The sequence below is a fragment of the Hyaena hyaena genome, unplaced genomic scaffold (assembly GCF_003009895.1).
Source record: "Hyaena hyaena isolate Hyena2069 unplaced genomic scaffold, ASM300989v1 scaffold_95, whole genome shotgun sequence".
Classification (NCBI taxonomy): Eukaryota; Metazoa; Chordata; class Mammalia; order Carnivora; family Hyaenidae; genus Hyaena; species Hyaena hyaena.
The window spans coordinates 3264187-3277429 of NW_024080727.1; the positions used below are offsets into that span (position 1 = coordinate 3264187).

General features: G+C 48.0%; 1 protein-coding gene across 2 annotated transcripts in view; it reads left to right on the top strand.

Annotated features, from left to right (window-relative positions):
- IGF1R (insulin like growth factor 1 receptor) overlaps positions 1-13243 on the top strand; it is a 307618-nt gene that overhangs the window by 268944 nt on the left and 25431 nt on the right. For both annotated transcript variants that reach the window (XM_039235040.1, XM_039235041.1), the window contains 4 exons: positions 3020-3122; positions 3887-3957; positions 8953-9182; positions 9492-9602. In XM_039235040.1, the coding sequence (XP_039090971.1) occupies positions 3020-3122; positions 3887-3957; positions 8953-9182; positions 9492-9602 (515 nt within the window). The remainder of the gene's footprint in view (positions 1-3019; positions 3123-3886; positions 3958-8952; positions 9183-9491; positions 9603-13243) is intronic.

Consider the following 13243-nt stretch of genomic DNA (forward strand, 5'->3'; position numbering starts at 1 on the left):
GTTGAAATGTGAAACTTGGACAGAACACGGCACAGCCTGGCCCGCAGTGTTAGTGATACGAATATAAGAAAGAGTCCTCGGGAGGAAAAACTAAAACTCTTCTGGCTTCCCAAAGGCAGTGATAACTTGAGAGTATTTTCAAGAACTGGGAAATGCTGGAGACTGCATCCATTTCTGAGAGCTACCTGATAAAAAGTGTCTTTAATTTTTTTAATTTTTTTCTTTTAGAGCATGAGTGGGGGAAGAGGAGCAGCCAGAGAGAGAGAGAGAGAGAGAGAGAGAGAGAGAGAGAGAGAATCTTAAGCAGGCTCCATGCTCCATGCAGAGCCTGACATCAGGCTCAATCCCAGGACCCTGGGATCATGAGCTAAAATCATGAGTTGGAGGTTCAACAAACTGAGCCACCCAGGTACCCCAAAATGCCTTTGGTTTTAAAATCTAAAATAGCTAGAGGCTCCTGGGTGGCTCAGTTGGTTAAGCATCCAACTTCAGCTCAGGTCATGATCTAATGGTTCATGAGTTTGAGCCCCACTTTGGGCTCTGTGCTGACAGCTCAGAGCCTGGAGCCTGCTTCGGATTCTGTGTCTCCCTCTCTCTCTGCCCCTCTCTGGCTTGCACTCGCTCTCTCTGTCTCTGTCTCTGTCTCTCTCAAAAATAAACAATAAAAATTTTTTATAAAAATAAAAGTTAAAATAGCTGGAATAATCCTTAAAGAGTAATAACTATAATGACGATGATTTTTAGTGGCAAAATGCTTGCTGGCGTGTGACTTACAATAGATGGTCCCAGTAAGTGCCATCATTTCCACATAGGCCTCTCCACGTGGGCATCCGAGTACCTCAGATTCCTCGTGCACAAAACCAAAATCACAATTGCTCCCCTCACAGCATCTCCGTGTCCTTTGTTCCCCGGGTCAGTTAGCGGCACCATAACCCCCGCCCCACCCAAGCCTGGAACCTCACCGCCGTCCCCACCTTGCTTTCTCCCAGCTGTCCGTTTCTCACTCAACCCCCAGTCACCTTGATCGTGCCTCTTCTGTGCCACCCCTCCAGGTGCTTGCTTTCAGGGCAGCTACGAGCTGTGGGTACAGGAAGCCTGGGTCCCCATCCTAGGACTGTGGCTTACCCCGGCTGCCCGTGTGACCCTGGGGAGTCCCCTTCACCCCTGTGAGTCTTCTTTTATGGAAAAGGACCAGCAGTCTCTTCGTGAGGTCTGGGCTGCATAATGCAGCACAAACTGAGGTCCCCTCCCCCCACCCCTGCAGGCTGGCCTCACACACAGCCACCCCTCCAGACACACATCTGATCAGAGCGGAGCCTGGGCGCTCACACCACCTGCCTTTTGTCTGCAGAATGGGGTTCAAACTAAGCAGTTTGAACAGGCCCCTTGGGAGCCAGTCTCCTCTGCACTGGGAAGTCTCCCCCGGCTCCCTTCTTGCCTCTCCCTTCCCCTCCGCATCTGCGCAGTGTGTGCAGCCCGTTTTTTTCCCATTGTTGTGCTACCTGTGGACACACTCATTTCCCACATCCGGGAGAATCTTCCAGGGTGTGCATCCGTGTCCCTGGCATCCAGCCTGGCCCCTGTCATAAAGGTGCTGGGGACAATGGGGAGAAGGTGTTCCTGTCAGGCTTGTGACTAGACCCTAATGTTTGGGGAGTATTCAGAGCCACTTGAGCAAGGGGTGCCATCCAGTTGTGTGGTTTTTTTTTTAATTGTCTGTGAAAGCCTCTTAAGAGATAAAGGTCAGGGGCACCCAGGTGGCTCAGTCAAGTGTCCGACTCTTGATTTCAGCCCAGGTCATGATCTCGTGATTCATGGGAGTCAGCCCCAAATTGGGCTCTGTGCTGACAGTGAGGAGCCTGCTTGGGATTCTCTCTCTCCCTCTCTCTCTACCCCTCCCCTGCTCACATTCTCTGTCTTTCTCTCAAATAAACATTTGAAAAAATTATCTTGAAGAAAAGGGGAGTACCTGGGTGGCTTAGTTGGTTAAGTGTCTGACTTTAGCTCAGGTCATGATCTCACTAGTCGTGGATTCGAGCCCCGTATCAGGCTCCATGCTGCCAGCTCAGAGCCTGGAGCCTGCTCTGGATTCTGTCATTTCTCTCTGCCCCTCCCTGGCTCACATTCTCTCTCTCTCTCTCAAAAATAAATAAACATTTAAAAAATCCTTCCCAAATAAAAACAAGGGTCAGTACAACCTGAGCACTGTTTTATGTACTAAATGAATCTATTCATTTTATTTTAGCAAACTTCTATATGTATATGTTTGGGGCGCCTGGGCGGCTCAGTCAGTTAAGTGTTCTACTTCGGCTCAGGTCATGATCTCACAGTTCGTGGGTTCGAGCCCAACATTGGGCTCTGTACTAACTGCTAAGTCAGAGCCTGGAACCTGCTTCAGATTCTGTGTCTCCCTCTCTCTCTGACCCTCCTCTCTGCTCATACTGTTTCTCTCTCTCTCTCTCTCTCTCAGAAATAAATAAAAACATTAAAAAAATATATATGTTAACAGTCATTAAATTGCATACAAATATTATTTCACTCGATCCTACCATTTGAACTATTATTTCAGAATAAACTGTACTTTTAAAAAAATATTTACTTATTTTTGATAGATAGCACATGAGTTGGGGAAGGGCAGAGAGGGAGGGGGACAGAACTGAAGCCAGCTCTGAGCTGTCAGCACAGAGCCCACTGCGGAGCTCAAACTCAGAAACTAGGTGATCATGACCTGAGCCAAAGTCAGATGCTTAGGCAATTAAGCCACCCAGGCACCCCTTGTACTTTAAAAATGAGTATACTCCTCACTACACCCTTATTTTATCTTTTTTTTCCCAAATAACTCAGGGTTTTTGCTGTGTCCTATCCAATACTGTCTGCCTTCAGAACTCCTAGTTTGGGCAGTAAGGGAATTTTCAGGGATTTTTTTTTTTTTTTCACATTTCCAGCTTAAAAAAAAACAACAGCTAAGGGCCAGCTTGTTCACCTGGTAATCTTTTGTCATTCCCCTTGTCTTCGGCAGTAACATATGAAAATTTCATCCACCTGATCATCGCCCTGCCCGTCGCCGTCCTGTTGATAGTGGGGGGACTGGTCATCATGTTGTACGTCTTCCACAGAAAAAGGTGAGAGACTCCAGGAAAAGCTGGAGTCTTTTTGTGGCTGCATGATCTGACGGTCTGAACCTGAGTTCAGGCACACGTTTGGAGGATTTTGAGGGAATATCACATGGGTCGGGAAAACTGATTCTCGAATCACGTTGGAAAAGGGAACATTTTCTAAGGAGTCAGCGATGTCAGGAAATGTATCTCTCGGGCCAGTAGGGTTTGTCCGCTTGCTGGTTGCTCCTGCAGATACCGCTGTTTATGCAGAGATTTTCCAAACACAGTATCCCAGCCTCTTCTATCCAGTAGGACTTCAATTTCCGATGAAGGAAAGAAACAATTCTTTTCTCCCCCCGCCCTAATTTTTGGGAAAGCGAAAAGTTGGGGGGGGGACAGAGAGAGGAGGGGAGACAGAGGATCTGAAGCAGCCCCTATGGTGACAGCACAGAGCCAGAGATGGGGCTCGAACTCATGGACCATGAGATCATGACCGGAGCCAAAGTTGGATGCCCAATCGACCGAGCCATCCAGGTGCTCCGAGAAACAAATGTTTCTTACAGGGCTTTCATCCCAGGCCGCTGCGGAAGCCCAGAGCCTTGTTAATAGATATCTTCGGCCCCGGGCCAGATCGGGGAGTATGGGGGGGCGGGGTGGTGTACAGCCAGGCAGTGCCCCTAGTTCCCTTCTTCCCAATACTTAACGAAACAGGACATAAAGCTGATAGAGCAAAGATGAAATGTGTGGGTGTGAGGGCTTTTTTAACCTAAATTTTATCCTTCTTACAGAAATAATAGCAGGCTGGGGAATGGAGTGCTGTACGCATCCGTGAACCCAGAGTACTTCAGCGCCGCAGATGGTAAGCAGCTAAGCCCTGGTCACTGCCCGGGGAGGCCCCAGACTGGGGAGCTGCCAGGAGTGTGGCTAATTCAGGGAGAAGAGGTCTGCGTTATTTGACGTAAATTTGGCCTCAAAATACGCCTTCATTAACGCTTTTTTAAATTTTAATATTTATTATTTTTTAAAGTTTATTTATTTATTTTGAGAGAGAAAGAACGAGTTAGGGGAGGGCCAGAGAGAGGAAGAGAGAGAGAATCCCGAGCAGGCTCTGCACTGTCCCACGCAGAGTCCCATGCAGGGCTTGAACTCGTGAACCGTGAGATCATGACCTGAACCCAAGTCGGATGCTTAATGGACTTGAGCCACCCAGGTGCCCCGCCCTCCCCCTTTTTTTAAATCAAAGCTTTCAGCAGTTCACTGAATATGTAGACAATTCTGGAACTGTATAGCATGCCTCAAAGAAAAACAGCCTTCAGAGACAACTGGTCAGCACAGTCATCAATTTACATAATTGCCTGAAATGTTATGCTAGGAAGACCAAGTCTGTTTAATTATTGACATCTCGTCAGAAGATACGCTGCAGCTGACCAAATGGTCCTTTTAAACCTGTTTCAGCCTGAGTTTCATGTCGCCTAACAGTCTTTGATCACTCAGGGCTTCTCTGTATTTTTCCATCTTGAAGCTTTTCCGCTCATTCCCTCCTGACCAGGCTCCTACAGATTTATCCCCTCATGGGCCAATCACACCCCCTTGGGTAATAACTCACGAGGGCCATTTAGTTAAGTGACTGAGAAGGTCTGCCTTGACAGTTGGGGTATATTCGATGGTTATTTCTTTTTTCCCTTGTTTGCTATCTCTTCTCCCTCTTGTACCTGAATCCAAACCTTCAAAAGTAAGTCCAGGCCGGGCACTGGTCCTGGGCTGTAGTGGTACTGGCCCCATTTACTGGCACTTGCCGGGGGCCTTCTCGAACGCAGTCCCCTTTGATCCCAAGTCCCTGGAAGGTGGCTTGGCTTAGGCCTGCCTGTCTGTAGGTGAGGCACTGAGGTTCAGAGGAGAAACGTGCCCAGGCCACATAACTACGTGGTTGACGTGTCAGGATAACATCGTCTCCGGCATCTTGTTGACAGGCAGGGAGGCCGACCCCCTGGGAGGGGGGGTGCGAGGGTCCACCAGATGAACCAATGAGTGCGTGAAACCGGGGAGGTGTGTTCAGAAACAGTGCATGCCTCTTTCTTGCTTTGGGTGAAGTGAAAGGAGGTGTGCAGGCCGTGTGAAATGGTGTCGTGATTATTCTGATTGATCGCCCTGAGCAAACGGAAGACATCAGAAAACACTCTGATGCTTTAAAAACACTATATAAACGTGTGAAGTTCTCTTATGATTTCTCTAATAATTTCTATCTAATTCAGTCCTGTTTACAGTAAGGTCAATCAGAAGCCTTCCCCTGCATAGGAATCAAGTGCAGAATAATGACATTCTTCCTGATTCCGTGGAAGTCTTACAAAGTTGTATTTTTTTCATGTCCTTAGTTTCTTTTTATTTTGAGAGAGAGGGAGAAAGAATGATCAGGGGAGGGGCAGACAGAGAGGGAGAAAGAATCCCAAGCAGGTTCCACACTGTCAGCACAGAACCCCACATGGGGCTCGATCCGACGCACCTTGAGATCATGACCTGAACCAAGATCAAGAGTGAAACGCTTAACCAACTGAGCCACCCTGGCACCCCACAAAGTTGAATTTTTAATAGGTATATATGTATGTATGTACATACACTTACACATGCACTTCTATACTCCTTTATATAATGTATGTAGGTATATAAGACATAGAGAACATTCTAGAAGGATACACACCAAATTTGAAATAGTAATTGCGGATAGTATCTTCTTCTTTATTTAAAAAAAAAAAAAAGCAAACTCTGATGCCAGGTGGCTCAGTCGGTTCAGCATCCAGTTGCGGCTCAGGTCATGATCTTGTGCATGTTTCACAGGTTCAAGCCCCATGTTGGGCTCTGTGCTGACAGCTCAGAGCCTGGAACCTGCTTTGGATTCTCCCTCTCTCTTTGCCCCTCCCTCACTGGTACTCTGTGTGTGTGTGTCTCTCTCTCTCAAAAATAAACATTAAAAAAATTTTTTTAAAGCAAAAAGATTTTTATGCATTACTTATATAAATAATAGCTTTTTTTTTTAAAGTCTGATAAGGAGTCGTCACACAGTTAATGGAATTCATGGAGGTAATGCAAGGCCACTTTCCCTCTCTGTAGAGGTGGAATAAGGCTATTCCAGAGAATTTGCTCTGCTTGGAAATAAAGCACAGAAGACTGGCATTTTGTAGTTTTGACTATAAAGTGTCCAGGAAGCTTAGAAAGAGCATTAATACAATAAAAGCAGACTCTAATGGTGATTTGAATTCAAATTTTGTATCTTTCCAGAACTACACTCATAATATGCTTTGATTCTCCTTTAAAAATAAAATAAAAACCAAACGCATTGTCACGCAGGCCAACAACAGGTAGGAACACGGTCACCTCGTTTGAACTTAATTTATTCAGCCTTTTTGACAAGAACCTTATAGCTAGTCTCCTCGAGGGGTGACAAAATGACATTGCAGTTCGAAAATGCTTTAAAAACTTCTTTTTCCAGAAGCTATTCTGCATGTCACCATTCTCCAGAATATACCGAAAATCCCCTCTAGGGAAGTGCTGATAACATTGTGCATGTAACCCGCTGTCGGCTAGCACAGCTTAGGACCTGCTAGTTCGCGTCAGAGCTGCTGGATTGAATTTAGAGAAAAAGATTGCAAGTATTGACTTCGGGGACCTCCCAAGGAAGCAATGGGATTGGTTTTAACTCCGTGTTTTGTGGTGTGCTACGAAGTTAATTCTGATTAAAAGCAAGCCCAGATTTTCAGAGATAAGTGGATACAGACAGTTTCTCTTTATACTTTCTGAGGGGTATTGTGAAGAGCCTTATCTACTGGTTTGTCTTGCATACTTACCCTCCTAAGCAAGCCTCAGCCTCTTCTTCAGGGTTGTGTGGCATCTAAGCCACATAGAGGGTAGACCTCCACTTATGAAATTCCTAAACTACATATGGAATGGGAAATACGAAAGTACATGTGAAAGAAAATTCTAGATTGATGAACATAGGCCATGTTGGACACGCCTCCGTGGTGTAAGTTGGTGGTATCTCCTTTTATTTATAGACATCATTCCTTCCAGACATCACTGAAAGGTAAAATCAGGGGACCCGAGGGTGTTAGAGTATGGCTGTCAGCCTCTGTTTCTCTTATCCAGCCGTAAGCGCAAGGTTAACGTCCAAAAGCATACAAGCAAACACAGACACCAGCCCAGCACCCCAGTCATGCATTTCTGAGCCGAGACCCCTTCCTAGCACGCTGTGGAGGCTGCTGGGAATTCCCTCTCAGGGAAGGATGGAGGCACAGCCAGCATTAGAAGGATGTGGTTATAATTGAAATTTCTTAGGGAGCTAATGGAATAGGTTGCTTTTTTTTTTCCCCCCATTCTGTCCATCTGAGTTGTGGGATGGATCCTCTATACTGTTTTCTTTTCTGTCTTACCTCTCTTCTCCCCCATTCCTCTTTCTTTCCCTTTCCTGCCTGCCTGGAATGACTTACTTGTTTTCTGAAAGCAGATTAACTGAAAGTCTGGGCTGGAGAAGTCATATTCAAGCTCTGTCTTACCATGTCCCACCTCCTAGCCCCTCTTCCCAGTTGTGGGAGGTCCCTGAGTTGACGGAGCGCAGGTGGGGGCCCTGGGGTTATCAGCTGTCCCTCCCCTTGCTCACCACTGATGCTCCTTATGCCAGAGTTCAGTAGCTCTGTACCTCTGTAGACGCCCCAGGGGCTTTGGTGAGGCCGGGGACACATGTCTAAACTAGAACAGCGCTACCAATGGAAATAGAATGCCATCCCCACATATAACCGTAAGTGTTTCTAATAACCACATTAAAAAAAGTATAAAAGAAACAGATGAGGGGCACCTGCCGTGGCTCAGTCAGTTGAGCTTCCCACTTCGCTCAGGTCATGATCTCACAATTTGTGAGTTCAAGGCCCACATCAGGCCCACTGCTCTCAGCGCAGAGCCCACTTCGGATCCTCTGCCCTCCCCACTGCCGCCCCTCCCCACTCGCGCCCTCTCTCTCTCTCTCTCTCCCCCTCTCTCTCAAAATAAAGTAAGAAAAAAACATTAAAAAAAGAGAAACAAGTGAAAAAGGGTTAATGGAATACTACATGGCAATGAGAAAGAATGAAATCAGGCCACTGTAGCAACATGGATAGGACTTGAGGGTGTTATGCTGAGCGAAATAAGTCAGGCAGAGAAGGACAGATACCATATGTTTGCACGTATAGGAGGATTGGGAGGAACTTAACGGAGGACCATGGGGGAGAAGGGGGAAATAGTGGGGGAGAGGGAGAGAGGCAAACCATAAGAGACTCCTGAATGCTGAGAACAAACGGAGGGCTGATGGGGGTGGGGGAGAGGGGAAGGGAGGTGATGGGCATGGAGGAAGGCACTTGTGGAGATGAGCACTGATTGTTATATGGAAACCAACTTGACAATAAACTATTTAAAAAAAAATTTTTTTAAAGAAAAAGGATTAATGATACACTTCATTTAACCCGATCTATCCAAAGTATTATCAGTTTAAATATGGAGTCAGTATAAAAACTATTTGAAATATTTGCATGATTTTTTGGTACGAAGTCTCGAAGCCTGTTGTGAATTCTATACATAGTGCATCTCAAATTGGACTCCTTTGTGGTGGTTGTATGCTGTTAGTGTCCTGAAATTATCTCAGAATCCTTGAAGGCTTGAAATAGTGGCATTTGCCCATATGGCTGCCTTACAGGGATTTCAGGACACACCGTGCCACCGTTTCTCTGTGGACTTCAGGAAGTGGCACCTTGTACTCCCCGGCTTCCCCCCAAAGCACCTTCTGCCCAGGGGCTCCCTGCCTGACCTGTCTCAGTTCCGGTTTCTTCTTGTCTAGTGTACGTACCTGATGAGTGGGAGGTTGCTCGGGAGAAGATCACCATGAGCCGAGAGCTGGGGCAGGGCTCGTTCGGGATGGTCTACGAGGGAGTTGCCAAAGGCGTGGTTAAAGACGAGCCCGAAACCAGGGTGGCCATCAAGACGGTGAATGAGGCCGCGAGCATGCGTGAACGGATTGAGTTTCTCAACGAGGCTTCAGTGATGAAGGAGTTCAATTGTCACCATGTGGTAAGAGAACGCACTGAGAAGCCAGAACCCGACACGGGGAGGGCGCCTCCATGGAGCCCTCCCCCCCCAGGATGTCAGCAGCCTCACGTGGGTGGCTGGCATCCCGCCCCTCCTTACAGAGTCTCCATCACCTCACCATTGCGCCTTCATGCGTGTGCACAGGAAGGCTCTGGAAGTGGTGGAGACCTGGCCAGTGGAGGCCCTGTGGCCCGCTCCTCTGGGTGCTGCAGGTCACAGTTCTAGCAGCATGGACAGGGACTGTCACTGGCAACCCTCACCCTGAGTCCTTCTCTCTGTCGTTCCTCCCAGGTACGCTTGCTGGGCGTGGTGTCCCAGGGCCAGCCGACGCTGGTCATCATGGAGCTGATGACACGGGGTGATCTCAAAAGTTATCTCAGGTCTCTAAGGCCAGAAATAGAGGTCAGTTTACATTTTCACCGACTTCGCACATTACCTGTTCTTTCTTTACACCTTCCCCCCACCCCCCCACCGAAGATGTTGTGTCTTTATTTTTTTAATTTTTTTTGTAAGAGACAAAGCGTGAGCAGGGGAGGGGCAGAGAAAGAGAGAGACAGGCTCCGAAGCAGGATCCAGGCTCCGAGCTGTCAGCACAGAGCCCGATGTGGGGCTCGAACCCGTGAACCATGAGATCATGACCTGAGCCGAAGTCAAACGTCCAGCCAACTGAGTGACCAGGCGCCCCTGTGGCTTTAAACCCACCTACTTTTCAACATTGAATGTTTCTTGCTGCGTACTTGGTTATAGGTCCTTTATATGGAAGATTTCCCTGATTAGAGAGAGACCTTGAGCTTTTGTGCAAGGCCCTTGCCATTCCTCAGATACCCTTCTACTTGACCCTTCTGTGTGGTTATTCTGCATTCCGCCCACCCCCAGTCCCCTCCTCCACCGTGGGTGCTCCCTGACTCCTACCTGCAGACCTGCATCCATGTCCACACCACTTCCTCCCTGAAGCCTTCCCTGCCCTCTCCCCCCTGCCCGGAAGGAACCCTCCCTGACTTGTCCTCTAGCATGGCTCTCTCTTCTCTGGTTCTCCGAGTGGATTCCCCTTCCACCCCATTGTGTTCAGCTCTTCCTCCCAGGCTCCGCCACGAGTTCAGGGTCTGTGTTTGTGGCAGGCAGTGTTTCAGTAAGAGCCTGTCAGAGTTCAATGTTAGGCTGACGTGATTCTTGTGCTGGTGTGGTTTGCCACCCAGCTCTGTGTGCAAATGCCCCCTCGTTCACGAACCCCCTCCCGCGCACACACCCTGCCAACCTCACTCCCCACCCCACCCCCCATCAACAGTCTGAGCCTTTGAGACTGGGAAGCCCCATTTCTCAAACTCTGCGTCCACACATCAGGCTTGAAGCTGAGGCAGAATGATAATCGCCTCGGCTGCACAGTGTCTGCTTAGTCTAGTAAAAAAGATCAATTTGTGTTATGAGCTTCAACTTGTAAACCTGCCGAAGTCCTCTGCAGTTTTTCATTAGTCACTGTGGTGGCTGCCGTCTGTGGCTTGAACACACAAGGGGCCGTTTTAGCTCGTGGAAGCACGCCTCGCAAGTGAGTCACTCTGAGAATAAACTGGCAGATAAACACTCACAAATAACACCAGCAACATCTGCCTTTCATTCGGCCGCCTCGGTGGGGCTCAGGTCCTCACTTTCACCCCAGCTTTGCTCCGTGGTGAGCAGGCTTTGTGTCTGCTTTTATTCCCACAGCACCCCCCTTCCTCAACCTCTTTTGAATGTCTACAGCCGTTCCCTGTTGGCGCCTAATCTTTGAGGTTCTTTTCATCTGCACCTTAATCATCTCCCAAGTAGTCACTCCATACATTTTAGTTCTGGGCACCTGTTCGCATGTGGCTTCCTGCGTTCACGGCAGGTGATTCTCCTTGTTCTCCGAGGGTCACGAGGCCGAGTGTGGCCCGAGGGCTGGAGCAGGGTGATTTACAACACGCACCCCCGCCCTCTGCCTTACCGCGTGGCCCCCAGCTCCCCTGGCTCGCGGTGCCTTTTCCCGGCTCCCGTCCGTGATGCACAAGCTGCAGCAGACAGGGGGCCCGAGCCGCGGCTTGTGCCTCTTACCAGATTCCCGCGGGACCCCTCAGAGGTACGAACACTCAGGGCCCCGATTGCAGGCACAGAACGGATGCTCGGAAGCTCACAGTGTCCGTCCCCGCCCTGCTGCGAACGGCCCGCCGTCCTCAGGCAGCCGCTCCCTCTGCATCTCAGGCTCCTCGTGTGTCAGATACGACGGGTGGACAAGAAGCTTTCTCAAAGTCCCTTTTCCAGATCTCAGATTCACTTTCAGATGTGTCCGATTTAAACTTGGTCTTTCTAGCTCAGGTCAAGGATAAAAATAGGGATGCTTGTCCCACAGGTTCATTATACTCTCTTTGGCATCTTCTCCCCAAGTTAGGATTTGCTCATTTACTTTGCTAAACGTGGCTGTTTGTGTGTACATGTCTGCAGTAGCTCGAAGCAGATGAAAGATTTCCGCTCTCGGAAATGTCTGACGAATGGCAGCCCTCTCTTCTAACACGTATAATCCGATTCCTTTTATTGATTCTGTTTTTATGTTAATTATGAATGACCACTTCTTTTAAAAAAATTTTTTTAATGCTTATTTATTTTTGAGAGAGAGAGAAGGCGAGTGGGGGAAGGGCAGAGAGAGAGGGAAGTACAATCTGAAGCAGGCTCCAGGCTCGGCACAGAGCCCAATGCGGGGCTCGAGCTCACGAACCGCAAGATCACGACCTGAGCCAAAGTCGGACGCTTCACTGACTGAGCCCCACCGGGCGCCCCTATATAACACGTACACTTAATACCCCACAGCTTAAGAATTATGAGCATCAACCTAACAGCTCACCTGCAGATTTCCCAGCATACCATGTGTATCTAAAGCCACAGAAAAGGTTAAAAGGCAACGGTGGGTCCTGTCGGGGAAAAAGCTCTTCTACAAGAGGCTCCCGTGTAAAAAGAAAGTGGTGGTTTGGGCTTACCCTTGGGGACATCGTGTCACTTCCCCAGGAAACTCTATGATAAGTATTTTAAACCACCAGAGATGGTCTTGATAGTCTCATCAGAATGTAAACATACGTCATGTGCCGGGATCTGACCCCCAAGTGCTTCTAGAAGCCAGCTTTCAGCAGAAACCAGCGCATCACTGGCAAAGCCAACGTCCACGGAGCACCGAACCCGCCAGCAGGCGCTTTCCAGGCATGATCACAGCTCATGCTTCCAGCACGGACCCCACGCAGGCATGCCCTTCCCATGGTGCCCAGGCTTTGAGCCGAGAGGGTGATACCTTGGGACCCATCAGAGCAATGTGGCTTTGCAGTGTTGTAGCAGATGCTCTATAGTCAGGGAAACCGAGGTAAAATCAATTTTGCACCAGCACAGGCAAGAGGTGGTTAGCATCTAACCTGTGGCGAGCCGATTTGCTTTGTATTTTTTTAGGATGGAGAGATTTGGGCACATGTTTTAGATAAGCTTTTTTCTAAACTATTTATTTATGTAATAATGTAATAAATAATTTATAAATTCCTATAAATTATTTATTATTACTATTTGGAGGTAGTTCTCTTTAATTCCAAAGCCAGTAGATTGTCCTCCTCTGGAAAGAGGACATGCTTTTCCGTGTTCCATGTCCCCATTTTGCATTGGGCCCCTGCCAGAATATGCTTCAACTGGACTTAATGGGCAAGTGCCTGTTTTCCTTGGCACCCACAGAAAACAATAGCCCAAGGAATACCACAGCGTAAGGTGCAGATATTCATCGTGATACTTTTGTACTTGAGATGAAAGTTAAAGAAAAAGATCAAATACTTGATAGCGATGCTTATGTGAGAAATAAAGCATACGGCATCGATTTGGGAAGCACATTTGCTTGCTTCCACACAGCCTTCGTAAGTCTCTCTCTCCTTCCACCTATAGAAAGAAAAGGAACATCTAAACTAATAAAAGTGGGAGTAATCAAGAAATCTTAATACCCAAAATCGTTAGCTTCACTTTAAATAATTCTTGCCCTACCCAAAATAGAAAACGCCAGTCCCAAGTTG